This window comes from Mus musculus, chromosome 5 (genome assembly GCF_000001635.26).
Source record: "Mus musculus strain C57BL/6J chromosome 5, GRCm38.p6 C57BL/6J".
Taxonomy (NCBI): Eukaryota; Metazoa; Chordata; class Mammalia; order Rodentia; family Muridae; genus Mus; species Mus musculus.
The window spans coordinates 75,165,837-75,193,797 of record NC_000071.6 but is presented as its reverse complement, the minus strand read 5'-3'; the positions used below and the strand labels follow the sequence as shown (position 1 = coordinate 75,193,797).

General features: G+C 45.7%; 1 protein-coding gene and 1 non-coding gene across 9 annotated transcripts in view; both read right to left on the bottom strand.

Moving 5' to 3' along the window:
- The window catches only part of Pdgfra (platelet derived growth factor receptor, alpha polypeptide), a 46,885-nt gene that overhangs the window by 4,409 nt on the left and 14,515 nt on the right, over positions 1 to 27,961 (bottom strand). For 5 of the 8 annotated variants that reach the window (XM_006504263.4, NM_011058.3, XM_006504261.4 and 2 more), the window contains exons 4-22: positions 27,027 to 27,287; positions 25,831 to 25,961; positions 23,132 to 23,303; positions 22,847 to 23,036; positions 20,294 to 20,409; positions 18,727 to 18,853; positions 16,938 to 17,131; positions 16,059 to 16,153; positions 15,736 to 15,868; positions 13,526 to 13,630; positions 12,689 to 12,799; positions 12,123 to 12,276; positions 10,656 to 10,822; positions 8,169 to 8,284; positions 7,725 to 7,847; positions 5,824 to 5,935; positions 4,679 to 4,778; positions 4,462 to 4,567; positions 1,126 to 1,367 (exon numbers count right to left, since the gene is read on the bottom strand). In XM_006504263.4, coding sequence (XP_006504326.1) covers positions 1,126 to 1,367; positions 4,462 to 4,567; positions 4,679 to 4,778; positions 5,824 to 5,935; positions 7,725 to 7,847; positions 8,169 to 8,284; positions 10,656 to 10,822; positions 12,123 to 12,276; positions 12,689 to 12,799; positions 13,526 to 13,630; positions 15,736 to 15,868; positions 16,059 to 16,153; positions 16,938 to 17,131; positions 18,727 to 18,853; positions 20,294 to 20,409; positions 22,847 to 23,036; positions 23,132 to 23,303; positions 25,831 to 25,961; positions 27,027 to 27,287 — 2,755 coding nt within the window. Of the gene's footprint in view, positions 1 to 1,125; positions 1,368 to 4,461; positions 4,568 to 4,678; positions 4,779 to 5,823; positions 5,936 to 7,724; positions 7,848 to 8,168; positions 8,285 to 9,666; positions 10,823 to 12,122; positions 12,277 to 12,688; positions 12,800 to 13,525; positions 13,631 to 15,735; positions 15,869 to 16,058; positions 16,154 to 16,937; positions 17,132 to 18,647; positions 18,854 to 20,293; positions 20,410 to 22,846; positions 23,037 to 23,131; positions 23,304 to 25,830; positions 25,962 to 27,026; positions 27,288 to 27,961 lie in introns of those variants that run through there. The other 3 variants (NM_001347718.1, NM_001347719.1, NR_144636.1) reach the window with 2 other exon arrangements.
- On the bottom strand, positions 16,894 to 16,967 carry Mir7025 (microRNA 7025). The gene has a single exon (NR_105992.1). It is a non-coding gene; the product is annotated as a microRNA 7025 (primary transcript).

The following is a 27,961-nucleotide window of genomic DNA, read 5'->3' as shown; positions in this document are numbered from 1 at the left end:
ATCTTGGTGTTTTCTACTTAGCTTTCAGTCACTGGGTGAGAAATAAGGTGTGTGTGTGTGTGTGTGTGTGTGTGTGTGTGTGTGTCTGTAGTCATGATGATTTATGTGACACCAATCTGGATAAAGAGAATGGGGCAAATGTCAACCCCTGTACCCACTAATTGGGAGGTGTACTCACTGCTACTGTGTACTAAACATTTTTAAAACAAAAGTGTTAGGTGTTAGTGTTACTATCCCTAAAATCACCAGCCTGCCCAAAATCCCCACCTCTCCTCCCTTCTCTAGATTCTTGCTGGCTTTTCCATATTCTGCCTTGGGTCACCATGTGCCTTGTCCATCTGAGTCTTTGAAATTCACGATCATCTGCAGGTGGGTAGAACCCCCGACTCCTTCCCCTTTGTGAGGTGGCTTCCCTATGCGTCACACAAAACAGAAGTAGAAGGCAGCCCACCAGAGGAAGGAGGGACAGACAGACTGACAGGGTGAGAGGCCTGTGAATCAGCAGTTTGAAAGTCCTCCCCAGCTAGTTCTGCACCGCATGCAAGGCTAAAGGCTGTTGATGGAGCACCTCATATCCCAACCCCGCCTCTCTCAAGGTTTTCCTTGCTCCATGGCTGTTTAAGAGCTCAGAGTGGGGGGGGGGTATGGGGGACTTTTGGGATAGCATTGGAAATGTAAATGAGGAAAATACCTAATTTTTTAAAAAAAAAGAGCTCAGAGTGGGGCTGGAGAGATGGCTCAGTGGTTAAGAGCGCTGACTGCTCTTCCGAAGGTCTTGAGTTCAAATCCCAGCAACCACATGATGGCTCACAACCATCCATAATGAGGTCTGATGCCCACTTCTGGGATGTCAGAGGACAGCTACAGTGTACTTACATATAATAAATAAATAAATCAAAAAAATGAGCTCAGAGTGGAGCTTTTCATCACCAGCTTTGGTGACCAAACGAAGCGCTCACCAGGAGTAAGAGGACACCTCAGAATCACATGGGAGGTATTTTCAAACCTTTGTGACCTACCCTGGAATGATGCACCTGTTGCCCACGCACAGTTTACATCCCTGGTGGCCTCAGTCTCCCTGAGTCCTCCCCTGCAGGCTAGCACGAGGAAGGTGGCTGTAGTTACCTGTGTCTGTTCCTCTTGCCCAGGTCTTCCTCCTCTGGAACAGGGTCAATGTCTGGCAGGGGGATGATGTAGCCACTGTCAGCGCTCAGTCTCTGTTCGTCCAGGCCACCTTCCCAGTCCTTCAGCTTATCCTCTTCATTTTTGTAAGTGACACCGATGTACGCATTATCAGAGTCCACCCGCATGCGTGCCACGGCCGGATGGTCACTCTTTAGGAAGTCCAGGTGAATCTTTTCATAACTCTGAAAGTATTCATTTAACACAATTAATCAGATGTTACTGACAAACTGTAAAATAAATGCAGACTTTTAGAACATGTAATTTGCCACATATATTTCATGACTCTCTCCACCCCAACCTTTAAGCTCTCTTCCTCCCTTCTCACGATCCCCTTTCTTGCTTCCTGACCTACGCATACACATATGTTTAGGTGTGCGCATGTGCAGGTATACATTTACATATAGAGACTGGTGAGATGGCTCAGTGGTTAAGAGCATTTGTTGCTCTTGCAGAGGACACAAGTTCAGTTCCCAGCATCCACATTAGGTGGCTCACAACCTTATATTATTCCAGTTCTAAAAATTTCCACACCCACTTCTGGCCTCCACAGACACACACACACACACACACACACACGTGATATATATATATATATATATATATATATATATATATATATATATATATACAAGCAGTCATATGCTCATACACCCATAAGTTAAAATTTAAAAATAAAATTAGTATTTAGATAAATAAGTGCACACATGTGTATATATGTATACACACATAATTTTAAATTAGTTTCTATATTTAGAAGAAACATGGTTCTTGCCTTTCTAAGCCTGGCTTCAACACAATCCCCAACAAATTTCAACATTTTTTTACAGAACTAAAAATGCAATTCTAAAATTCATATAAAAAAAGACCCCAAATAGCTAGAGCAATGTTTGAAATATTATAATCCCCAGACTCATAATACCTGACCTCAAACTATATAATAGAGCCTATATATATATATCATATATATAACTAGTTTATCTATAACTATATAACTATAAATAAATGTATCAATTGGAACAAGATAGACGATCCAGAAATAAGCACACAGATATAGCCACCTATTTGACATAGGGAGGCCAAGCTGACGCTGGAGAGAAGACAGCCTATTTAACAACTTGGAAAACTAGAAGAACAGAACTCAGTTCAAAATGAATCAAAGTCCTGAATGAAAGACTTAAAGCTTTGAGACTTAGTAGAAAAAAATTTCAAGATGTAGACATAGACAAGACCTTTCTGAGTCAGACTCCAAAAGCACAGGAAATGATCAAGGACTAGCAAGTGGGTCTGGGCAAGTGATGTTTGCCATTAATCCCAACACTCAAAGACAGGAGGATCTTTGCGAGTTCCAAGACAGCCAGGGCTACATAGTGAGACCTTGTCTCACACACATAAAATAATGACAAATAGGATCAAATGGAATGTAAAGCTGGGTGTGGTGACACATGCCTTCAATCCAGGAAGTAGAGGCATGCAGAACCTTGCTGAGGTCAGCTAGGTCTACTTAGAGAGTTCCAGGCCAGCCACAGTTACATAGTGAGACCTTGTGTAAAACAGTAAATATATATCCAGGTGTGGTGGATTCTAATACTAGGGAGGAAGAGGAAGGAAGAACTCTATGAGTTCTACCTAGCAAGTTCCAGGTCAGCCAGAGACACAAAGTGAGACCCTGTCTCAAAAAAACTCAAACAACAACAACAACAACAAAAAAAAACCCACAAGACAAAACAATAAAATAATAAAAGAGGAAAGAAATAATAAAGCTTTTGTGGTTTGTTTTTTGGGAACAGTCACAAAAGTGAAAAGAGAAGGTAAAGAATTGGGGGGAAAGCTCTGCCACATATATAAATATACATCAGACAATGGATTAGTATGCAGGCTATATAAAGAGCAGCAAACACACTCACACAAATACTCAGTCAATAAATTGGCTAATAAACTGACTATTTAGCTTTCAAAAGAATAAATGTAAATATTCAATAAATCCTTTAAAAAGCATTCAATATCCTTAGCCACTGGAGAAAGAAGAAAAGCCACTCACCCAGTCAAAGTGGCCATCAGCAAGAAAGCAACAACAAATCAATCAATAAATCAATCAATAGTGATGAGGTTATGCTGATGGGGGGAGGGGGGCTATATATCCATACCGGAAGTCTGTATGGAGGCTAGATTCAAAAAGAAAAAAAAAAGCCTAAACGTAAATTGGGCATCATGATGAACATCTTTAATCCCAGCACTTCAAAGGCAGAGGCTGGCAGATCTCTAGATCTATGAGTTTGAGGCCAGCCTGCTCTACAGTGTGAGTTCCAGGACAGCCAGGGCTACACAGAAAAACCCTGTCTCAAAAAACAAACAAACAAACAAACAAACAAAAACAAATTACCTAGCTATGCCCCTCTGAGGCACACACCCTAGTCAACACACCACGTAGATTTTCGCCGTCTGTGTATGCGGCACCGGCCGAAACAGACAGAATCAGACAACTAGTTTTAGCAGTAGTGTCTTCCTCTTCCCACCAACAGAGAACCTTCCACTGACCTAGGTAAATTACCCCTACACGATCCCAGCATCACGAATGTGAGGAGAAACCGGTGCTGAGGGACCAAAACTGACACACTGAACTTTCAGCTCAAATGATGAGAGGCTCTAGGGCAAATCACTGATGTTGCCTCTCAAGAGGGAAGAGAACCGAGTCGGTCTGCGGTGCCTAGTCTGAGATGAGATTCATCACACGGGAGTGTGCGGCTTCCCCTCTCAAGGCCTCGGCGGAAAATTGTCACATTCATTTACGGCTCCTGCGTAGGTCCCGTGAAATTACATTTGTCCCTTTGAACAATGCTTTCTGTGCCACTGAAAACCAGCTGGAGTCACAGATAACAGCTGGGATTGTCCCCTCCAGTCAGCTGGTAAAAACCAGTTTCAAATGGATTTAAGTGTATTCAAATGAGCAATTTAATGGCCTCAGATGTCCTGAGAGTTCTAACTGCTTGGTAGCTTCAGATACTCAGATGTCTGGAGAATGAAGTGCCTACAGGTGTCTCACACCTAAGATGAAAGAGAGCCCTGTGGAAAGGCAGGGAGGGGCTCTCATTCATCAGTGCTACTGGGGTCCTATAGAGCACTCCCCAAAGCCCTGGTCACAAGATCACACAATCCGTGTCCTCCTTTGAAAGCGTTCCTTTCAAACAGCTCAGAGCAGCTCTGCTTGTTGGCATAACTGCTCACTAGTCTCTCCTCCTTCCCGCCTCCTCCTGCCCACTGTCACAGGCTCGAACCAACCTTCTTGTATTGTCCCGGCAACAGGTTCTCCACTATCTCGCTGAGGTGGTAGAAGGAGGGTCTCTTCTCGGGCTCACTGTTCCAGCACTGCACCATGATCTCATAGCTGCAGAGGCAGAGCTCAGAGTGAGTGTGGGCCTGCCCGTAGACGGCAGCCACCCCACAGACACCCCCCCCCAAGTGTGGACATGGGCCCGTGGGTGAGGAGGAAGCTCACACTTCACTGGTGGCATGGTCAGGTTTGGCCATCCGGTATCCACTCTTGATCTTATTGTAGAAAGTAGAATCGACCATCATGCCAGGATAGGGTGTGCCACCTACGAGCCAGAGATAACCCGATGACAGAGGGTTTTTCCTTGTACCACACACCTTTGATCCTGAACCCCTGAGGGCCTGATTCTTTCAAAGAATCTGTATATTTTCATCTCCTTGACTCCAGAGGACTTTTCAGACTTGCCATAGCGGTCTTGGGTGACTAAATCCAAGCGTCTTGGGCAACTTTAGCACAAAATTCACTAACGCACTGAATGCTGTTTCTAGCAACCACATCTAAATGCAAACACACGAACGAGGCGGAGAGGTGTTCTACGCCACTAAAGAACATCATCTTCAGAAGTGTTCACAAATCACAGCCCAAGGCAAAGCTAGGACCTGGCAGTCCATAGTCTGATGTTTTAAGGGCATGCAGGGCCTCAGAAAAAGGAGAACTGAAGGGGTAGCAGTGTGTGGGATGGCCAAGGCCAAGTCAAGTTCAATTCCCTCTCTGAAGTTTCCAAAACGACTCCAAGTCTCCTTTGTCTTGTCTCTGAACCCACACTACAGCTTACAGGGTTTACCTCTAAGTGTGTAATCTGTATATCCCCAAAGTCCAGTCAAACCTCACTATTCCCTTACAACCCTCCCTTGGCAGCAGGCACCTGATTTGCTCAGGCCCTAATGACAAGTGACCGAATGTTAAGAACGGTTTTTTTCTCTTTGAGATGTGGAGTTACATACACCCCTCGGGTTCCCTGCCACATCACCTTTCACCTGGGCATCATTCATCATCAAGTAAGGGAGAGGAACTATTGGTGATCTCTCTAATCAAGGTCAAAATGAAAAGGCAGATGCCATGGGAAACACTTCCCACGGGGGCAAGTGACTCCCGCATAACCAGAGTGCCAGTAGCCAGGGGTGAGGAAGCAGCCCACAGAGACCCTGACTGGATCTACTCAGCCTATGTCAGACATGGTAGGGGTAAACCTGTGGAGTGAGGCTTCAGTGTGACTGGTTGACACTGCATGTGTCCCCCTGGAACTGGGACAGACTCATGTCCCTTCTAGTGCCATTCAGAATGAGCCACAGTAGCCGTTGAGCTCTTACCAAGGGAAAAGATTTCCCAGAGCAGAATGCCATAGGACCAGACGTCACTCAGCGTGGTGTAGAGGTTGTCGAAGATGCTCTCGGGTGCCATCCACTTCACAGGCAGGAAAGTCTGTGGGAAAGGAGAGAGGAAATGAACCCACGGGCTACGCTCTGATGTCTGGAGAAACAGAAAGGGGTTCTCCTTGGGCTGGGAATAATGCATTAAAGATCTTGCCAGCATTCTGTCTCTCATGGGTTTACTGTTCACCAGCAACTAGGTAGGTTGTGTGTATGTGTGTGTATGCCCGTGTGTATGCAAGTACTTGTTGCATGAGTGTGTGTGCATGTGGAGGTCAAAGGCTCTCTCCTGGCCTGGGACTCACCAATTCAGCTAGAATATCTAGCCAAGGAGCTCGAGGGGTCTGTCCCTGACTCCCCAGCACAGAGGTTACAAGCACTGGCCACTATGTCGGGCTTTCTGGACATCAAACTCAGGTGCCCTTGCTTACACAGCAAACACGTCACTCTCAGAGCTCTCTCTTTAGCCCCACTGTGTAGATTCTTAATAATAACAGACAAGGAGTGGTCAACGCCACTTCTCATAGCTTCCAAAGGAATGATATGCTAAGCATATTCAACCTTCAATTTACCAATAAAGTGTGGCCTTCGACCAGACCAGTTTTCAGGCCACCCTAGGAACAAAACTAAGAATAGATAGATACAGCATCCTGGAAACCAGTGTCAGCTTCCAAGCAGTAAGAAATAAGTTTGGTTTTCTACCACCGAAAGACAAGACACTCAAACGCGTCTCTTTTGCAAAGGTGGTCCAAACAGCAGGTGAAATACTAAGTCTGGGAAGATATATAACACAGCGCCCTTCATGTTAGCATCCTTCCACACACACACACCCCTTCCCCCAGACTACGAAGAAATAGTAGACATTCATAACCTTAGGTAAGAAATCATCTCCACCCAAGTTTAGCAACTTGTTCGGGGTGCCTGGGAGGAGCCACGGCTACAGTCATTGAGCCCGAGTCCGGGGCACAGAGCACGGACAGAGATTACTGTCCTCTAAGCAGAGGCTGCAGCCCAGTAAGCTGTCTTACATCAGTGGAACAGAGGGACATATAATTGCACCAATGGGTGACAGATGTGTCCTCAGCGACTCCTGGGCTTACAGGCTGAAGGGATGGAAGAGGGAGGATCAAGTAGACAATGAAACTATCACCAAAGAAACGGTGATGTTCTATCTATTCAAGCAGTCTTGATGTTCTCAAGGTTAAACTGGTCTGTTGGAAATCTGGTGAGAGGTTTAAAAACTAGAGCTCTCCCCTGGAAATGAACACTTGTATATTCATGTACACACTTGATTTACTAGGAAATAACACTGCATGTGTCTAATTGTTTTTTTTTAATTTTTAATTTTGCACATATGGGTGTTTTGCCTGCAATGTCTGTATGCTACATGGATCGGAAGCCAAAAGATGGCATCAGATCCCTAGACCTGTAGTTACAGGTGGTTGTGAGCTGCCTTATGAGGGCTGGAAATTGTACCCAGATCCTCTGGAAGACCAGCATGTGACAGTGAGCCATCTATCCAGATCCTGATAGATGTTTCTATATGTCCAGCACTGTCTACGGCACTTTGTGTGAATTACCTAAATCATTCCCTTGTAGTAATTTAGGAAACGGATGAAGCTACAAACAGAGAAACTGAGGCATGAAATAGACAAGAGACTTCACCAAACAGCAACCCTAGTATAGGGTGGAGCTGATACCAGGCTGTCTGACTGTTATACCTAAGCTTTCCCTATGAGACCTCTGGAACCAGCTGATAACTGGCTCCTGAATTAAGAAATAACAGAACTTCTGAGATTAAAGGGATGGGGAAAGAAGGATCGAGGACGGCGGGAACATACACTGCCTTTTGACACGTAGTTGGAATCGTGCATGATGTCTCTGGCCAGGCCAAAATCACAGATCTTCACAATTTTTCCTTGCGCCAGGAGGACGTTGCGGGCAGCCAGGTCCCGGTGGACACACTACGTGGGAAGAAAAGAAATCACTTCAGAATGGCTCCAGCCAAGGCCCAGTTGCAGCACTCCTGCAAGACCACCCAGTCCATGATGGGCACTTAAAAGTGCCCTGGCAGGAAGCCCTTTCCCTCCCCTCCCTGACTCCTCCTGGAGAAAGGCAGACTCCCAGTGAGTCACACTCCCAGCCTATTAGGGGAAGTGAGAGAGGCGGGTTAAACTGAGCAGCTGATACTCTGGCTCTTAGACCTTCCTCCTCCAATTTCCTCCCATGCCCCTCCCTCTGAAGGCATGGCTGGGTCTGAAGAGGTCTCTGGGCCTTGAACTTACATTTTTCGAAGCCAAAAATTCCATTCCTCGAGCAACTTGATAGGTGAAGCTCAATAGATCCAGCAAAGTCAGACCCTCGGAGTCATCGTCCGAAAGGAGGTTTTTGACTTCTGAGTCTGTGGGAAGGAACCAAATATGTTGGTGTTAGGTAAAAGTGGGGTGGGGGGGGCGTCCCAGTACCCAGCCATCCCCTTGTCTGGCAGGTTGCAGAAGCTTGCCCAAAGATCTCTTTTGAACACATTTTTGTCATAATTTTTAGACTTTACTAGGTACAAAAAAGTATACAAAGGAGGCTGTGGGTGTGGCTCAGTGGTAGAGCATTTTCCCAGGAGGCACGAGGCACACGTTTCATGCCCTAGTACTATAAAAATAGAAAGGAACAAAATAATAGTTCTTTCTTCCAAAAGAAATATACACAGGTTGAGCATCCCAGACCCAAAATCCTGACTCCGAAATGCTTCAAACATCCAAAACTTATTTAGCACCAGCACGCTGGTAAAAGTATCCTCATGCCAGACTTCATGTGACAGATCACAGTCAAAACACAAGCACACTAAAAAAATATTGTATAAAATTACTGTCAGCTATGTGTCTGAGGTGTGCATGAAACAGGCATGAATTTGTGCTTAGACTTGGCTCCCAAACCCAAGATATCTCATTATGTATATGCAAATATTCCAAAATTTGAAAAAAATATATTCAAAACACATTCAGTTCCAAGCGTTTCAGATAAGAGATATTCATCCGGCAGGCACAAACACAGACTGGGCGGGGCAGGGGGAGAATTATACACACAATGATTAGTCAAACCTACTCCCTCCACGGAATCTCACAGACAGATTGTCGGTTGACCTTGGATTTCACTTTTGACCTTGTCACATCACCTCAGCCATCTTGGAGTCTCTCTCTCTCTCTCTCACATACACACACACACACACACACACACACACACACACACACACACACACACACTGAAACCATCCATGATGATTCTGAGGTTTGCTTTCTTTCCTATTTTGCTTTGTGTCTAATTTGCCAGTTAAATCACCTCCTGAACAGAGCAGGCAGCCATCCTCAAGGGCCGTGCCCAGGATGGGGCATGGACCTCCCCTTGCAACCTGTCCACTGCCCTGCACACACACACTCAGGAGGCAGGCAATCTAGGCCAGTGGTGCTCAGTACTTTTTGATGATTTGCAGGCCGGTGATGAGCAGCTCCAGCCATTTTTTTTTCAGCCAGCTATAGGAAGGCCAGAAAACTGTGGTCTGCCTGCCAGCAGGACCCAGGGCAAGCATGACTCGGGCCCCCTCTCCCTGGTGCCAAGTCCACCAGCTCTGCCTGGGAAGCAGTGCAAACTATTTTTAACCATTTGGGAGTGGAAAGGTAACAGCGTTCCAACAACTCTCACTGGGTAAACTTTAAGAAGGTTTGGAAGTTCAACCATTTGGCAATGGGAAGTGGACGGAGCTACAGAACTGGAAAATATTATTACGTGCTTAAGTTTTGCAAAGCCAGCACATACTTTTTAATGGCTTGTACCTTTCACTTAAGAACCCTGAAAGCATTCAGAGCATGTTAGCGATTTTTCAAAAAACAATCTCCATGGCAGCTGAATATTATTGCAGCAGCTGATGAGAGCCTCAATTCCCCCCCTTCCCCCCCCAAAACCAGAATCACAGGAAAAGCTCAGGCCTGCCTAGATACTGCTCACTTCGAGTGTGTGGTTAAGCAAGAGCCCTGGAGTCGCCACCCCAGAGCTGGCATGAGGTGGCCCATCTGGTGTGGCATCACCGGTGGCACCCCGGAGTTTACAAATGAACTCATCCCAGCACAGTTTTCAAAACAGGAGGGGGGTTTGCTTTCAAACAAAAGTCAACAGGAACACTTGTCAGATACTGCAACCTCAAACTGTCTGCTCTCCAGTTAGTGTCACAACATGTACATTAGGAGAGCTAAAAGCCAGGATTATGGCGCTCACAGGAAAAACAAAACAAAACAAAAAATGTGAGGAAACAATGTAAGATTGCCAACTTTCAGATTGGCCATTGAGAAAACACCAATTATCACCACTTCCATTTTTTTTTTAACAAAAGACATGTTAACAAGCAAAGACCATCATAGCAGAATGAATTATTTATTTAAAGCCACTACATTTAAAGTCTGAGAAATTGATTACATTATATCTGTCTTTATTATTATTATTATTATTACAATAGTATATACTTTTTCTTCAGTTCCAGAGAAGGAACTGTGTATACACCGGGCAAGCAATATACCATAGGGCTACATCAGCAACCCTGCGTCTTTATTCTTCTCACACATAGAGCACAAATCTACAAAAAGCTATCTTGGCCCAGCTGCGCAGCCGTGCACTTAGGGAGCACACTGCTTGGCAGAGCTACCTGTCATCCCGGTTTCCCTCCCTCTGAGCAGCAAGTTAAACCACAGAAAGATCATATTTGCCAGAATGAGCATGGGCACTTTTACCTAGCATGGATTTCTTCTTGTAGGAGGCTGGCCGATCGTACAGCGATCTCTGGATGTCAGAGTATTTAGAAACCTCTTTCCTTTCAAGCATGGGGACATACTGTGTGGTATCAGCTTGCTTCATGTCCATGTAGTCGCCGTTATTTTCAAAAGACAAAATCACATAACTGTGTAAAAAAAAAAAAAAAAGAAGAAGAAGAAATTTCACCCCGGGTGGCCTCTAATGCAGTCACTCAGTAGAGAACTAAACACATGCTAATTTGGGTACCTAGAGTGTGCCATTAACTGAGAGAGGTATCAAGGGCTTGGGGATGAGCATAAACAATCCCCATGGGCACACTGTGCATGGGGTGGTCCAGACAGACAGATGAACATTAATCAGACATGAGCGCACAGGTCATCTCAAACCCAGTGTGATGGGAAGGGAGGATGACTCTGGTGACATGGAAGGCATCAGAACTCTATCCAGGAGTAAGCAAGCACTTCTAAAGAGTCCGTACATCGATACCATCTAAATAGAAGGGAAACATCTTAGGGCCAGCTGGGGTCCCCAAAAGGTAGTCTCCATGATTCTTCCTGGTTTTATTTATTTATTTATTTATTTATTTATTATATGTAAGTACACTGTAGCTGTCTTCAGACACACGAGAAGAGGGCATCGGATCCCATTACAGATGGTTGTGAGCCACCATGTAGTTGCTGGGATTTGCACTCAGGACCTCTGGAAGGGCATTCAGTGCTCTTAATCGCTGAGCCATCTCTCCAGCCCGATTCTTCATGTTTTACTTCTCTGTCTTCTACACATCCTCACAAGGAGCAGAGACATCCCCAGGAGCTACAGGGAAGTCAGGGTGGGGGCTACATTCCCATAAACACAAGAAACATTCTTAGTCTGCTACACTAAACTGTTGAAAAGTTCATGACAGGAAGGCAGTCACTGTCCCCTGAAGGTTCAGTGGCCATGTGGCCATGTGGCTCAGACACACAGTTCCTGCGACTCATTAAACTGACCACCCATTTGGAGCCCATTAAGTGACTCAAGAGCATGGGAGGTCCGTCTACTCTCAGGGGTCTTTACGGACACCTGGAAGTTTTATCAGTAGAGACAAGCGAATATCCCTGGCCCAGGTTCAGCAAGGACCAACAACTCGTCCTGGGGATGAGCACTAATGACATCCTTTGACATGTCCTGAGAAAGCACATACAGAGAAGAGAATGGCTCTCAGAAGGATCCCACCCCCCCTCACCCCGTCATTCAAACCAATCAGTACAGCCTTGCCATGTGATGACCTAGCCCAAGACACCTGCAGTGTGTACCCATCCACACTGACGCGGATGGCTAGGTAGGCTCCCAGCCTCGTGGCTTCTGGTGCTGGCCTAGGATCTGCAGGCCTGGAACCTGTCAGGACAGGCTTTTCTCCATGTCTGAGTCCGACACAAGGACACACGTGCTCCTCTCATGTTTACCTTCTTGTGCTCTCGTCTGCAGGATTCAATCCAAAGATGTCCAGGTCTTTCTTCGGCTTCTCTGGGTGTTGGCTCATGAAGCTATCTCTGTTCTTATGCAAGTAGTTGACCAAATCCCCATAGAAGCAGTATTCTGTGATGATGTAAATGGGACCTGTGGGTACCAAACAGTCCAGTATAAAAATGGAGAACAGAAAGAAGCCATTCTTTCTCTGAACCCATGAACTTCCAAAAAGTCGGGGGACCCAGTGAGCTCCACGTATGAGCTTTATCCTCAGGAGGCATGTTTGGGGGTGCAGAGAGGGCAATCTGTGCCTGAGACTGGTTCAAAAGTTCCTGCAATAAGCCGGGCGTGGTGGTGCATGCCTTTAATCCCAGCACTCGGGAGGCAGAGGCAGGTGGATTTCTTGGTTCAAGGCCAGCCTGGTCTACAAAGTGAGTTATAGGACAGCCAGGGCTACACAAAGAAACCCTGTCTCGAAAAACCAAAACAAAACAAAACAAAAAGTTTCCACAACAAAGAGGATTCCCAGAAACTCCCAGGAACCCCAGAACAAGGCGCCTACCTGACTTGGTGCAGGCTCCCAGCAAGTTCACAATGTTCAAATGTGGCCCCAGGTGAGTCATTATCTTCAGCTCAGACATGAGAGCCTGCTTTTCACTAGACCTGGCTGTGGCTGTTGAAGTAAGCCAGATTTTAGTACAACTGAACTCCCTACTTCTGGTTCTCAGAAGAACACATGGAACCTTGTGATTCAATAGTATTTATTTACCAAGAGTCTAAAGGAAGAGCACTAGATGGTCTCCTCAGTCTAGACTGCTGAGTGTGTGTGTGTCTGTGTGTGTGTGTGTCTGTGTGTGTGAATGCCCTTGTCTACAAATACACATGGAAGCCAGAGGCTGACATCAGAATATCTTCTTCAACTGTTTCTACATCTTATATTTTGAGTCAGGGTCTCTCAGTGAACCTGAGAGCTTGCCGAGTTGAGTAACCTAGCTGACCAGTGAGCTTCCAGGATTTACCTGTCTCATCCTGCCTCCCTGTGGGGTTGGGGCTACAGGGGAATGCCACTACTTCTGCCTTCCTAGATGGATGCTGGGGGGATCAGAGCTCAGATCTCCATGTTTTCGCAGAAAGCACTTTGCCCATTGAGCCATTTCCCAGCCCCAGAGTCTCTGGTCTTTAAGATTAAAAACAAAAAAACAAAAAAACAAACTCTTACCAAAAATGAAAGCATCTGATTTTTAACAATGAGGGATAAGAACAAAAGAAACCTAATTTTGGAGGGTGGCTAAGTCTCAACCCACAGTCCAAAGAATCTCAATATAATATTAAATTCGATTTTACTCTTAAATTACTTAGTATGTCCATGTTCAAAGTATCCCTGGGAAGAAACACTTACGTTTGAGCATCTTCACAGCCACCTTCATTACAGGTTGGGACCGGCTTAATCCATAAGCTGTACCTTCGACCACTTTCCCAAATGCACCGGATCCCAAAATCCGACCTGTAGGCAAACAGAGCCATCACCGCCAGCTCCCGGCCCCTCGGCCTCACTGGCAGAGGCCAGTGCACGAGGGTGTACAGCTGGGTGGGTGTTTTTCCTGTGTTGAGTAAGCCTAATTATTCCTCCAAGTCATCATGTCCAAAAAAAAGAATTGAGCCCACAGGGAAGGGAATTAGTGTAATTGCTTTTGTCAAATGGCATTTGCAATGGAAAGGAAAACATGGATGAGAGAGGGGAAAGCACAGTCCTCCCTGGTGTGAACATGGGCTCCCGCCAGGCCCTGGGCTCCTGTGCACTTGCCTCCGTGGCTTCTACCCAACCCCCTGGTTCTCTACCCTTCTGTCTCTCAGATGCACACAGAGGCAACCTTTGCATTAACAAATCCTTAACCACTGGAAATCGTCTGTATTCCAAATGCCACTGATTCTGAGGAGTGCACTACTGAACACTTGGACTCGTCTTCTTTGTCATAAAGGAAGGTTCCTGGACCAGAAGCTGTACGTGCCACCAAGGTCCCTGGACTTGGGGGGGGGGGGGATGGGGGGGTGTACGTGCCAGCACAGCCCTTCTTTGTGTGTAGAGACAAAGAAATCAAAGCTGTTGTCCACTCTTAAAGAGACTGTGGTCTAAGGGAGGCATTTCCAGGAAGCCAGTCTGATCACGGCAGCCCAGGCACAGAAAGACACTGAGAGTGGACATGCCCGCTCTTCCGGTCTGTATGTACCTCCGCCATCCATGCCTAGAAAGATGCTGCTTTTCCAGTAATGTGGCCTTGCCAAGAGGACGAGGCAACGTGCTGGATAGCAGGGGCTCTGCTACTCCATCCCCACCTCTGAGCGAGCACTCGCGCACACCCACCCACCCACCCTCCCTGCCTATTTTACTGCTTTTTAACTTCCCTAAGCTCTGTGTGGGAAACAGTGGTGGACAATACAATAAAGAAGCACAGGTTCAGCTTGAGTGACTGTTAAGCGCCTAGCTCTGCTGTACTTTGGAACCAGACAGACAGACAGACAGACAGACGATAGCCAAAAACTGCACCTGGCGAGGGCCTTGATTGTGACATAGCCCCAGAGGGCTCCCTTCCTTTTTATGTTTTGCTTTAAAGTGTGTGTGTGTGTGTGTGTGTGTGTGTGTGTGTGTGTGTGTGTTCACACACACACACACACGGAAGGTAGTTGTTTGGGGGGTTTTGAGACAGGATCTCATATAGCTCAGGCTAGTCTCAAAATCTCTATATAGTTAACAATGACCTTGGACTCCCAATACTACGTCTCTGAGATTAGAGGCATGCAGTACAACACCAGCGTATATTTTTCCATCCTACATTACATATACTTAAAGAAGTATTTTATGACTCCTCAAAACGGACTGACTGTAGCCCACTGAGTTCTCTCACTTCTCAGCTAGTCCTCTTCGGTTATAAAAATGAACTTTATTTTTTCCATTGCAATATTTTTGTCAGGCCAAAATCATTCCAATGATACAATTAAGACTTTCTTTCTATGGGCTAGACAGATGGCTCAGCCGTTAAGAGCACTGATTGCTCTTCCAGAGGTCCTGAGTTCAATTCCCAGCAACGGCATGGTGGCTCACAACCATCTGTAATGGGATCTGATGCCCTCTTCTGGTGTGTCTGAGCTACAGTGTACTCACGTGCATTAAAAAAAAGAAAAGACTCTTTCCTTTTGGCATTTTGCTCTAGGGTCTCATGTAGCCTAGGCTGGCCTGAAACCCAGTATGAGAGTGAACTCAGGATCCGTCTGCTGATGCCCTCCAACTGTATGCTACTATACCCGGTGCACTAACTTTGTTCGTTTGGGGGATAGAATCTGGGGCCTTACAAAGGCTAAACAACTTCTTGACCCTTGACTTCCCCTTCTCAGCCCCAATGAGCTCATGTTGAAGATGTCCATGTAGCCCAGGCTAGTCTTGAACTCACAGTCCTCCATCTTCAGTCTCCCCAGTGCTGAGATGAAGAGTGTGAGCTACCATATCCAGCTCTGTGAGTGGCGTTCAAGTCCCTAATTCTGTCCCAGATCTGTACGTAGCAAGCTATGTAGGTAACATTGGGGTCCTGGGAGGTTACCCTCACAAGAACTTACCAAGCACGAGGCCATCTCTCGGGAATTCCCATCTGGAGTCGTAAGGCAACTGCATGGGGTCCACATAGATATACTCATGTCCATCGGGGCTGATTGACTCGATAACCCTCCAGCGAATTTCATACCGTGGTTTCTGTAATGACCAGGGTGGGTAACTGGTGAATTCCCAGAGTTCAAGGCAACTGAGCTTCACTACAGAACCAAAGTGACTGGACCCAGGAAAGTCTGTCATGACCCACCACCCATGGAATTACCAAACCCCTTCTCTGAACCAAACACCGAAGGATACAGTTGTTCTCATTCTAATGGTTCCAAAGACTCACCTGCTTCCAAATGACCACCAGGACGATGAGAGAGACAATGACAATCACCAACAGCACCAACACTGCGGCCGCCACTGTGAGTTCAGATCGCAGAGCTGGAAGGCAAGACAGAGACAGTAGAGAATTTTGTCAGTTATTTGTGGACGGCAGAATAAGACGGGAGGCAGAAAGAAATGAACTAGGGCCTATCTCCCTGCTGGTGGGGAAGTGTTGGGGATCCCAGGTCACTTTAGGGGTGGCCTATATCATCCCTCAATCACTTGTACCCTTGCAACTAAATGTGATTCTTCCCTGGGACAAAGACTTTCTTTCCAAAGACACTCCAAGGATCTCCTTTTGGACAATTTGAATAAAGACGATGGAGACCAACAATAAGTTAGGAGCAACTTTATTTGTAGAAATATCCATCTCATAAGTTTCATGGTAAAGGTGAATTTTGCCTTCTGTCTGTCTGTCTGTCTGTCTGTCTCTCGGTCTGTCTCTGTCTCTGTCTCTGTCTCTGTCTCTCTCTCTCTCTCTCTCTCTTTCTCGGCTTCCTTCCTTTCTTTGTTTCTGACTCAAACCTGACCCACCTGTTCTGAGGATCGTGAGGCAAAAGCCCCTTCCTCACTTTCTATCCCTAGACCCCAGTGCTCAGATGACAGAGGCTTAGTCATCCTCTACATGACAAGCAAAGCTGCCTGCAGCTCTGCAAACGCAGCTGGGTCAGGGCAAACAAAGGGGGCTTGGCAGGAAGACCAGTGCTTCAAGTCCAGACAGGGCTGAACTGTCTTGGGACCTTTGCCACTCTGTGAGCCCTGTCTGGGATTCCACGTCCCACCTGAGGAACACAGGGCGTGGCTGGTGAGCTGGAGTTGTGCTGCCTACTGAGAAACTCACTGGGAGCCACCAGCTTCAGCTCACGGGCCACAACGCTGAGGTTGTTCTTTGCCAGGCATCGAACTGCGATGGTCTCTTCCACTTTGGCGAAGGACACTCGTCCCTCCACGGTACTCCTGCCACGGCGAGGGAGCTCTGTGATAATATTTGAGACATTGCTGGCCAAAACTGTCCACGAAGTGTCATTATTACATCTAGAGAGAATGTGACACAAATGAAGATCTGATTACCAGGAGTCACAACGACCCTTCCACATTGCTAACATTACATATATTTGGGGGGTGGGGCAGTCCTTGTTTTATGGTGCATAGATTTGGGAGTTCTCGTTTTATGGTGCTTGTTCACATTAAAATCCATTTGCACCTGCTCAAGAGGAGTAATCTCACGTGGATAACCAAAGTTAATGGTTTGTGGAGGAGGCAGATAAAATCCACAAAATCTAACTACTTATCTCAAATCTTGGACCTGTGAGCAAACTCAGGAGATAGCATCAAACACGTTCAACAATGCAAATCTCCCACTCCTTTGAAAATATCCTCCCTCCTCATCTTCAACCCCAGGAAGAGCTTCTAAGGGGTCCCTAAGGCTGCAGTAGTCTTCTGGGTTAAATCATTACACCTAGAAATCCCAGGACCCAGGTCACTCCACAGCTCTCAGTGAGGAGAGCAATAGCAAGCTGCACTTTCAGCAGAGACGCACTCAAGGCCTTCTGAAAGCAGGTAGTTGCCGTGGAGCAAGGTGTGGGCGCACAGTTCATGGGCCTGCCTATGAAGGTGGAGGAGGGGCTAGAGAGGTGGGCCGGCCATGAAGCGCTCATACTGTTCTTATGGAGGGCCCACATTTGGTTCCCAGCATTCCTACTAAAATGCTCACAACCACCTGTTACTCCACCTTCAGGGGATCCAGTGCCCTCTCCTGGCTTCCAAAGAACAAGTGGGTATGAGGAGTCACGTGGGCACGGCTCTCGGCTCTGTTTGCACTGCCAGTCTAGCCACCGAGACAACATTTATGGTAAGAAATAAGAAATGTGAGCTGGGAGCTGGTGAGACAGCTCAGTGGTTAAGACTGCTCTTCTGAAGGTCCTGAGTTCAAATCCCAGCAACCACATGGTGGCTCACAACCATCCGTAATGAAATCTGATGTTCTCTTGTGGAGTGTCTGAAGACAGCTACAGTGTACTTACATATAATAAATAAGTAAATAAATAAATAAATAAATAAATAAATAAATCTTTAAAAAAAAAGAAAGAAAGAAAGAAATGTGAGCTGGGCAGGGCTGGTGGTGCACTCCTGCAACCCCAGCGCCTGGGAGAGCAAAGCAAGAGAATGGTACGTTTGACTTCAGCCAAAGCACTGGCTACACGGTGAGTGAGACATTATGTCACAACAGGACTGCAAGCTAAATACATACATACATACATACATACATACATACATATACAGATAAAATCCATGAACAAGAGTGGTTCTTACAATTCTTTTTGTCTTCACATTATAGAGCATTCTAAGAGAGAATGGGAAATGTTTAAGAAAAACAATGGAGAATAAAATATAAAAATAAAGGCCCTTTGAGGACATGCACACATGCGTGCGCGCACACACACATCAAGAGATGGAATCCACTTTCAGAAACCTATTGTATAGTTTGTGAGTAATATGAGCCTTGGGCCGAGGAAGAATCGCGAATACAAAAAGAGGTCAACCAAAGAAATAAACTGCACTTGAGGCCCTTTATGTCATGGAAGAAACATCCCGACCACACAAGAACAGGGAACATCTGGTTTCCATACTTCTTAATATGCTTGCAGATCATCCAGTCGATTTCTGGAAGAGGGGTGCCTTCGGCTGTACACCTCACAGTCTGTCCCCCGCCAGAGCCATGGTGGTCATCTACGAGATCCAAAATGGATGCAGGAACTGGGAAAGGAAAGGAGAAGTCAGGGCAGAGCAGCTCTTGTCTCTGGCTGTGGAGGGACATCCCTCCGCGGAAGGGTCCCGTCGGTTCAGGAACGGTCCTCAAGGGACCGGTTGTGGAAGACAGAACAGAACAACTCCAGCCTGGACAGACCCACTCAGTTAATAGCTCCCTCAGTGCCCGTGTTTGGGGGCTTTGTGCCTGGATGACTCAGATCTGGACGGAGGGAGGTGAGGAGTGCCTGGGCTGGGGTCCTTCCATTCGGAAGGCAAGGGAGATCCTCCAGCTATCTTTGCATTCGGGATTTGACTAATGGATCTGATGAAAGCAGCCTTCACTCAAGCGTCTGGGGGCCATCATTAGACTTTAAAGATCTTTTCACCAATTTGTAGTCAAATAAGTTAGAGGCAGGCAAGTGTTTTGCTTGCGTATATGAATAGGCACCACATTCGTGTCTGGTGTTTGCGGAGGCCAGAAGAGGGTATCAGATCCCCTGCAACTGGAGTTAAAGATGGTTGTAAACCACCATGTGGATGTCAGAATCCAAACCCCAGTCCTCTGCAAGAGCAGCAAGTGCTCTTAACCATTGAGCTCTCTCTCTAGCTCCTTGATTTGTTTTTAAAGCATGGGATTCAAGTACCAAATGACGATGATAATAATAATAGTAATAAAAATAAAGAATAAGCTGAAAAATATGCAAGTTTTAGTTTACCTTTATATACTTTGATTTAAAGTAAATAATTTAAACTACACAAAACTAAATAAATATTAAATATTTTAAAAACTAAAATAAGAATTTAAACTTTATAATACATACTTTACTTTAAAATTTTTCCTCAGCACATATTTTTCTCCAGAAGTGTTTTAGATTTCAGAAGTTAGATCCTAATGAGATAGGTGTCTTAGGAAAGGACTCAGCCTAAGTATGCAATTCATTTATATCTCACATACACCTCATACACATAACCAAGCGGTAATTTTACACAATATTTTTATATGCCTGAATATTTTCTGACCTGTCACAAGATGTCAGGTCAGGATGTTCCACTTGTAACATCGTGTGAGCATTCAAAATGTTTCAGATTTTGAACTAGATGTGGTGACAAGTGTCTAGAATCTCAGCACTTGGGAGGCTGAGGCAGGGGCATTGCTAGCCTGGGCTACAGCTGAGACAAGAGCATTGCTAGCCTGGGCTACATACATAAACTATCTCAACATCTCCCCTGATAAAAATCAAAGTTTCCGATTTGGGGCCATTTCAGAGTTTTTGGATGAGGACTGTTCCAAATGGACCTGAATTTTCAGGCACGACAACACGGTCCTGACATGCGTCAGACCCAGCCTCTACCCCAAGGTCTGGCTTCTCCTCCAAGGCTTTGAAGAGAAGAGCCGAGGTGCCTCTGGGGGACAGTCACCCGTGAGCGAGCACGACCTTTACATACCTAGGGTTGACAGCTCAAACGTGTAACTCTTCACGTCATCCTCATTTTGAACTATAATGGTGTAATGGCCACTGTCTTCTTCCTTAGCCCGGATCAGCTTTAATTTGCTCTGATACCTTAAGAGACAAGAAGTTTATTTCCATAAGTAGAGACTAAATAACCACCGATTATTTAAGCAGCTTCATTTTATGATTGAAATTTTATTTCTTAAAAAAAATCTTTCTTGTCAATATCAATGTCTTTTCTAAAATTTGATCTAGTTTCCACACATTGAAGGTGTCACTCATAGCCTCAATAGAAAACCAAGTAGCTAACAATTCTGGCAAGACCTCATTTCTGGGTTTGATTTTTGTTTTGTTTTTGGTGTTTTGTTTGTTTTGTTTTGTTTGTAAAGACAGGGATTCACTGTATCTCTGGCTATTTTGGACCTCCCTCTGTAGAACAGGCTGGCCACAAACTGACAGAGCTCCTCCTGCCTCTGCCTCCCCAAGTGCTGGGATTAAAGTTGTGTGTTACCATTGCCCTGCAAGACCTCATTTCTGAATGAAAATAAGAAAAGACTTTTTAAATGAGACCACTTAACTTGGTGCTTTCTGGTGGGCTGAATTCAACCCCCAGAACCCGCAAAAAAAAAAAAAAGTCAGATGCAGTGGTACCCATCTCCATCTCCATCTCCAACCCCAGCGCTCCTGTCGTGAGATGAGAGGAAATGCAAGAGAATGCATCGTAGCTCTCGGGACAGCTAGCCTGAAATGTTCAGCACAGCAGCAGTGCCAATGGAAACCCTGCTTCAACAAGCTATAATGCAACAACTCACTCCCCCACATTATCCTCTGACAAACATGTATGTGCGCCTGCATGTGCTGTATGTATGTGTGTGTTTATGTATAAATACAATATTTTCACATTTGACTTTTCATTTCATTATAAAACATCCCAATACACAAAAGTATTTTGGATGGAACAAAATTGTAGAAATTATTGGATCCCCACACCTCCGCTTCCATGCATATAAAATACGATAACTGCACACACAGAGCACTCTTTCTGAGATTTATCAAATGATATTAAATGTGGGAAAGCATTTCATGGGCTTCAATATTCCCTACAAGCACAGGACCTGTAGAAAAGCAGGCTACACTGGCTTGCCTGTCTCTGCCTGCTATTGGATTGGCTTCACGACCAGGTTTCTGGCTGTTGGTGGCCAAACGATCCAGGCCATTCATAGCCTACATCTGTTTAGCCGAGAAAGTCTTCAGGTTCACTGGTTTTAACTCCATGAAAGCGACTTCTCCTTTCACCTTGTGCTGCCTGATCCACCCACGAACGGAAAGACCAAGGTCTGAAGGGTTCTCGAAACTCAGTAATGACCAGCTTTCCCACACCACTCCCCTGAAAAGCATGCCTTGCCAGCACTACTTATTACAGCCTGTACTCCTGCTCAGACACCCGTGAAATGTCAGCTGTGCCAGGAAGACGCTGTGTCTCCCAGCACTCGCAAGCTGAGGCGTGAGGAGCGGTACAAGTCTAAGGCCAGGCATGACTACATAGCAAGATCCTGTCCCAGAAAACGATATATCAATAATAACAACAACAATAATAGTGATACTAATGAAACAAGAAACATGGCAATAGCCAGGCATGGTGGTGCACGCCTTTAATCCCAGCACTTGGGAGGGAGAGGCAGGTGGATTTCTGAGTTTGAGACCAGCCTGGTCTACAAAGTGAGTTCCAGGACAGCCAGGGCTACAGAGAAACCCTGTCTCAAGAAACATGTCAATAATGACTTTAATTGGTACAGTGGCTCAGAGCCATAATCCTAGAGGCTATGAGGTAGGGGGATTGTTGAGAGTTTAAGGTCAGCCTGGCTACAGAAGGAGACCCTATCTCAAAAAAATAAAAAAATAAAAAATAAGAAAATAAAGCAACTTCTGACTCGCAATTTCTATTCATAGCTCAAAAACTTCAAGGGAAATTGTGGTGCCCAATGGCAGAGTGTCTGCTGAGTATGCAAGGGACACAAGAGACCCATGGTTGACTAACGGTACCAGGGGGCAGGAAAGCAGCAGCAGTGGTTAGAGATGAGAGCCACCAACACCATCACTGCAGTCAGATCTAACGAGACCCTAGTCTTATCTCAGTGGAATCTTGGATTGGGGCAGACGCACTCTAAACAATGGTATTTGGTGACATGTAGACTTACATTCGAATTACCTCACACATGGAATCAGTTCATAATGTCTGCTGAAGTATAATGACCATCAAGGTCCAAGCGCATCCCATCCCATCTTACCTTCACCTTTAGCTTGAAACAGTATGCTGTCCTCCACTGGAGGACAGAACCTTTTAGTCCTTTCTTCTCATTTTACGTTAAACACTCATGGATGTATTACCTCGTCAGGCTGCAATGTTATCTTAAAGTGTGAGGAAGCTGTGATTAAAATGTGACCGTAAGCACGTCTCAGCTCAGGTGCTGGTCCCTCTGGTACTGCCACTCCCTCAGCGCTCAGAAGGCTGGTGTTACGGGAGTGACTTGGGAATGGCCCCCTTTACCTTGTTTCCTGACTCTTCTGTACATCAGTGGTGATCTCGGTGAGATTCTCTATCAGAGTCAAGTTGTCCTTCAGCCACGATATCCTGGGCGTCGGGTAGGCCTGCACCTCCACCACGAACTCTCTGACTTCGTGCAAGTTGACAGCTTCCAGCTGGCCAAAGGTGGGCTCAATCTCGACGAAGCCTTTCTCTGTGAAAGCAAGAGTTCCCAGTAAATAATAACCACAGCCTGTGCCTCCCAACCAAGTCCCTCGAACGGCAGCCATTTAACAGAACAGTGGGTACCGTGGACAGAAATGGTGACTCTCTTCATTTCCTTGACCTCTTTAGTGGCCTGACGGGCAGCACATTCATACTCTCCACTGTCCTTCACCGTGGCCTTGGGGACGGTCAAAGTGTACACCAGTTTGATGGATGGGAGTTTGATCTCCTCCAGCATGGTGATACCTTTGTTTCTCTGCAGTGGCACACAAGAAAACGGTCGTGTGAAAAAAAGGTCCTTCCAGAGTGAGCCCTGGTGTAGGGTTTGTGAGTGTAGGAGGCTCATCGGGTCCTAAGCACGGTGCGCTCCGAGGAAGACCTGGCACTTGGCAGGCTAAGCATAGGTGGGAGCCGGGATCACGTAGGAAATTGGTGTGCTTTGTACATTTGCTGTGAGCCTAAAGATGCGCTAAAGCATAAAACCTCCTAAAGAATAGAAATATAAATAAGAAGGCAGAAGGGGGAGAAGCCAGCGAGGCCCCTGTCCTCTCGGAGGCCTTGTCAGTAGCCAGCAGTTGCTAGGGGAGACATTCTCTCCAGTAATGTAGACCCTGGTAAGTGACCCATGCTCCCGCCAACCCTTTGCCCATCCTCCTGGAAGTCACTTTAATTAAGCTAATTGGACCACAAACAAATCGTAAAAAGGCATGAAGGAAAGAAGGGGACTAGCCTAAAAGAAGGGACTCTGCCAACACGGGTGGGGGCGGGGGCAAGAGAGCAGAGTTAGTGGCAGATGAACATAATCAAGTGTGTGTGTGTGTGTGTGTGTGTGTGTGTGTGGTGTGTGTGTGTGTGTAAATGCCATAATGAATCCATTATTATATTTGCTTCACATGCAGTAACAAGAAGTGAAAATAACGCTAAATCTAGATCCTTTTAAAAAGCCATGCTTTAAAACGATACTAGCGTTAAGTGTGGTGGCTCACAGCTCAAATCCCAGCACACGGGAGGCTGATGAGGGACTACTCCCCTGGGGATGAAGCCAGCTTGAGCTATGTAGCGAGTTCTAGGCCAGCCTGGGCTACAGAGTGAGCCCCGATAAACCAAAAGGCAAGCAGAAATTAAAGCGCTGGGCTAAGGCAGTAGCTTAGCCATGGATCCCGTGCTCAGCACCTGCAAGGCTCTGAGTCAGCCATCAGTATTGCAAAACAATCTTTTAATGAAGAATTCTAAAGGGTCTGCCTGTCTGTCTGGAATCTGAGATGTGTGCTGCTCTGAGAAGAAGGTTTCCCTGTGTTTCTCCATAGTTTACAAATTTTCAAAGAGAAGTTTTCAGCACTTTTATGGGAGGGAAAAAAAGTGTTAAAGCATTTTATGTAATTGTGGGTCAAATGTCATATGTTTCGGCTTAAAAATTAAAAATTAAAAACACTTCATAAATGAAGTATTGTGTTTTAGGGATTAAAAGTAATGGAGCATGAAGAAAACCACCAAGTCACACTATAGTGCAAGGAATATAATACACTAGACTGTGAGTGTCCCACCATGCATGCAGTCAATTGACAACACCTAACGATCATGCCTAATGAAAGAGCACCAGACTTGCTTCTGCAAGCTGGCTCAGTGGGCAAGGGCACCTGCCATGCAAACTTAGAGACCTGAGTTCAACCCCTGGAACCCATTTAAAGGTGGAAGCAGAGAGCTGAGTCCAGAAGAGTACTCTTCTGACCTCCATAGCATGTTGTGACAAAGGTGCTGTCCCACACATCCACCATTATCAAATAAAAGTGTGAATGAACGGCCAGGCAGCAAAAAAAAAAAAAAGCCAGCAAAAGTGTGGGAGAGAAATGGCAAGCAGAAGCAAAGTTCTCCAATGACAAAGCGACCAGAGTACAGAGTCTCAGTAGGTAAGAGCACTGGCTGCTCTTCCAGAGGTCCTGAGTTCAATTCCCCATCAACCACATAGTGGCTCACAACCATCTGTAATGGGATCTGATACCCTGTTCTGTCATTCAGGCACACATGCAAGTAAAGTGCACACACACACACACACACACACACACACACAAATATATGTAATGTGTGCTATATGTTATTTTGTAATAGTAAGGAGAAAAATACATACATGATATATATATACATATATATATATATATAATTGACACATGGATTTGTTCCCCATACATAATTGTATACATGTGTTTTGTTCCCTATGAGGCCCCCATGCACAGTATTAAACACCATTTCTGCATTCGATTTACATATTCTTCATACACAGCTCCTATATACTCTCTACAGCTATCAGAGTGAATAAGGCTTTATATAAAGTTCCAGTCAGATGGAAGGAATAAGTCTGGTGTGCTGTTGTGCAGCTGGGTGACTACAGGCCACAATAACACACACACTTAGCAACACTATCAGACACCTCACAACCCCAAGGCGTGTGACCCAAGACAGTGAGGATACATGACTGTGCAATCGGCTAATATTTACAATCCAGGCATTTCTTGCCTTTCTAATGCTTTAATGCTTGTGTTCTAGCCACAGAACCTTCCTGCTTGTCTCTGCCTTCTCAAGGGGAGCATGTCCCTTGTGGTCATGCCAAACTCTGCCTGATTGAGAAAAATTAAAAGTCCTGGAGTCAAATGTGCCCATTGCCCAGATGGGAAGCTGAGGCCCAGAGAAGCTCAGGGATGTGCCCATCCAAGAGAAACACCTCTGGTGTGTAGAGTTACAAGTCCTGTTGTGGGGGTTCCGTGAGCTCCTTATCCCGGGGTACCCACCACTTCTCCAGGGTAAGTCCACTGCAGGTCAACGACCTCGTTGTTAAAGACGGCACAGGTCACCACGATCGTTTCTCCTGCCTTATACACAGTCTGGCGTGCGTCCATCTCCAGATTCAGTTCTGACGTTGCTGTGATGAGATGACAAAGAAAATACAGTACAGTCGGGATCTCAAAGTAAAACCTGTAGCTGAATCAGGGCCGTTAAAAATGATGAAAAAATCATGTCCAAACCAGTGTAATGGAGGCAAAAGCCGGACCGTCTACGGAGCCTGGACTTTGAGTCTTACACAACTTAGGATATAACAGAAATACAAAATAACAACGATGGTAAAGCTCAGTCTCTTTTAACCTGAACACCACATGCCTGGGCTGTATGACTGTGGCTGCACTCTTTCAAGCCACTGAAAGTCTCCGTGCCCCTGGCTGTAACTTCTTTTCTGTGCCTCTCAGTTATTCTTTTTAATTTTTTTTAAGATTTATCTATTTTATGTATGTAAGTACACTGTTACTGTCGCTGTCTTCAGACACACCAGGAGAGGGCATCAAATCCCATTACAGATGGTTGTGAGCCACCATGTGGTTTCTGGGAATTGAATTCAGGACCTTTGGAAGAGCAGTCAGTGCTCTTAAACACTGAGCCATCTCTCCAGCCCTCCCCCAGTTATTCGTAGCACCTCCCAGAGCTCAGAACAAAATAAGTTTGTAACAAGAGGCAAGTGACAATTTCTTGCTTCTGCTCCATGTCCGTGTAAAGTCCCCACCTAAAATTCGGCCACCAGGACCCCCCTCCCCGAGACTTTGCAAGTCAGGCTAACGAACCCCTCACATCAAAGGGAAGAAGTTTTAGCCTCTTTAACTATAGTCTTCCTTCAAAACTGAAATCACTTGATTCTTAAGTTACTGAAATTAATCTAGACCTCCAACCCCCTGGGGTGTGTTTGCTTCTTAGGGCTGCATATTCAAGAATAGGAACCAAATAGTAAGAGGCTTATGCAAGAAAGAATTCCTTGAGGTATTTTTCAGGGAACATGCTGTCTTACACGTAGAAGCAAGTTCAGCCTGTAGTATTTTTTTAAGCCTGTATTATTATAGTTACAGAGGTCAGCCACGTTGTATAGAGAAGGAAGAGGCAACACCCAAATTAAAAAAAAAACTTGTTTGCCTGTTGCTCTCACTTAGAGAGGTGAAAGTACCTTTCAAGGCATAAACATTAAACTCGCTGGTCTTGAACGTCCTCCCTTTGACGGTGGCCTCACAGATGTAAGGCCCCACGCTGAAGGTTCCGTTGAAGCCCTGCCTGCTGTCATAGGAGGCAGGCACCAGCCTCCCGTTATTGTGCAAGGTTACTTGAGTCTCCGGATCTGTGGTGCGGCAAGGTATGATGGCAGAGTCATCCTCTTCCACGATGACTAAGGAATCGGTCATCCCGAGAGGCACAAAGGCCATGTCTGGGTCTGTGATTTTAAAGAGAGAGAGAAGAATCTATTAGAGTTTCATTTCATTTTTATACACATATACAGGGGGGAAAAAGTGTTCTGTTAGTATCATTATCATCGTTAGCTTCACCACCATTGTTACTGTGTAGCATTAAAGTGACATTCTAAACACCTGCCCTTTTCACAACAAACTGTTCTATTGTAAGAAAAGAGACACTTCGGAGCTGGAGAGGAGGAAAATGCTTGCCAGGCAAGTGTGAGGACCAGAGTTCAAACCCCCAGCACCCGTGTACATGCAGTAAAGGCAGAGTGTGAACGGCAGTCACCTGTACTCCAAAGCTTTTTCCATTCCCCAGCAACATAAAGCCCCACCGTTCTAATTTGTGTTCAGAGTTCCGAACACTTGAACCCTGTCCACACAGAGTTTAGACAGGTATGCATCCGGGTCAGGTTCAGACAGATAGACTCATGTTCCCATGCTTCAGTTGGGCTTCCCTCTCCAAGACTAATCTTCTCGACTACCGAATGCTACCTGTATGGTGTGTAGGTAACACCAGGGTCCTTCTTTGTACAGCTGCTCACCAACGCTACATACAGATACCAACAGCTCCAGCTCGGCAAAAGCTCAGAGCGGAGGCGAGGTGGGTGGCAGACCAAATGCATCGAAAGCTTTCAGCTAAGCCTGGATTCCA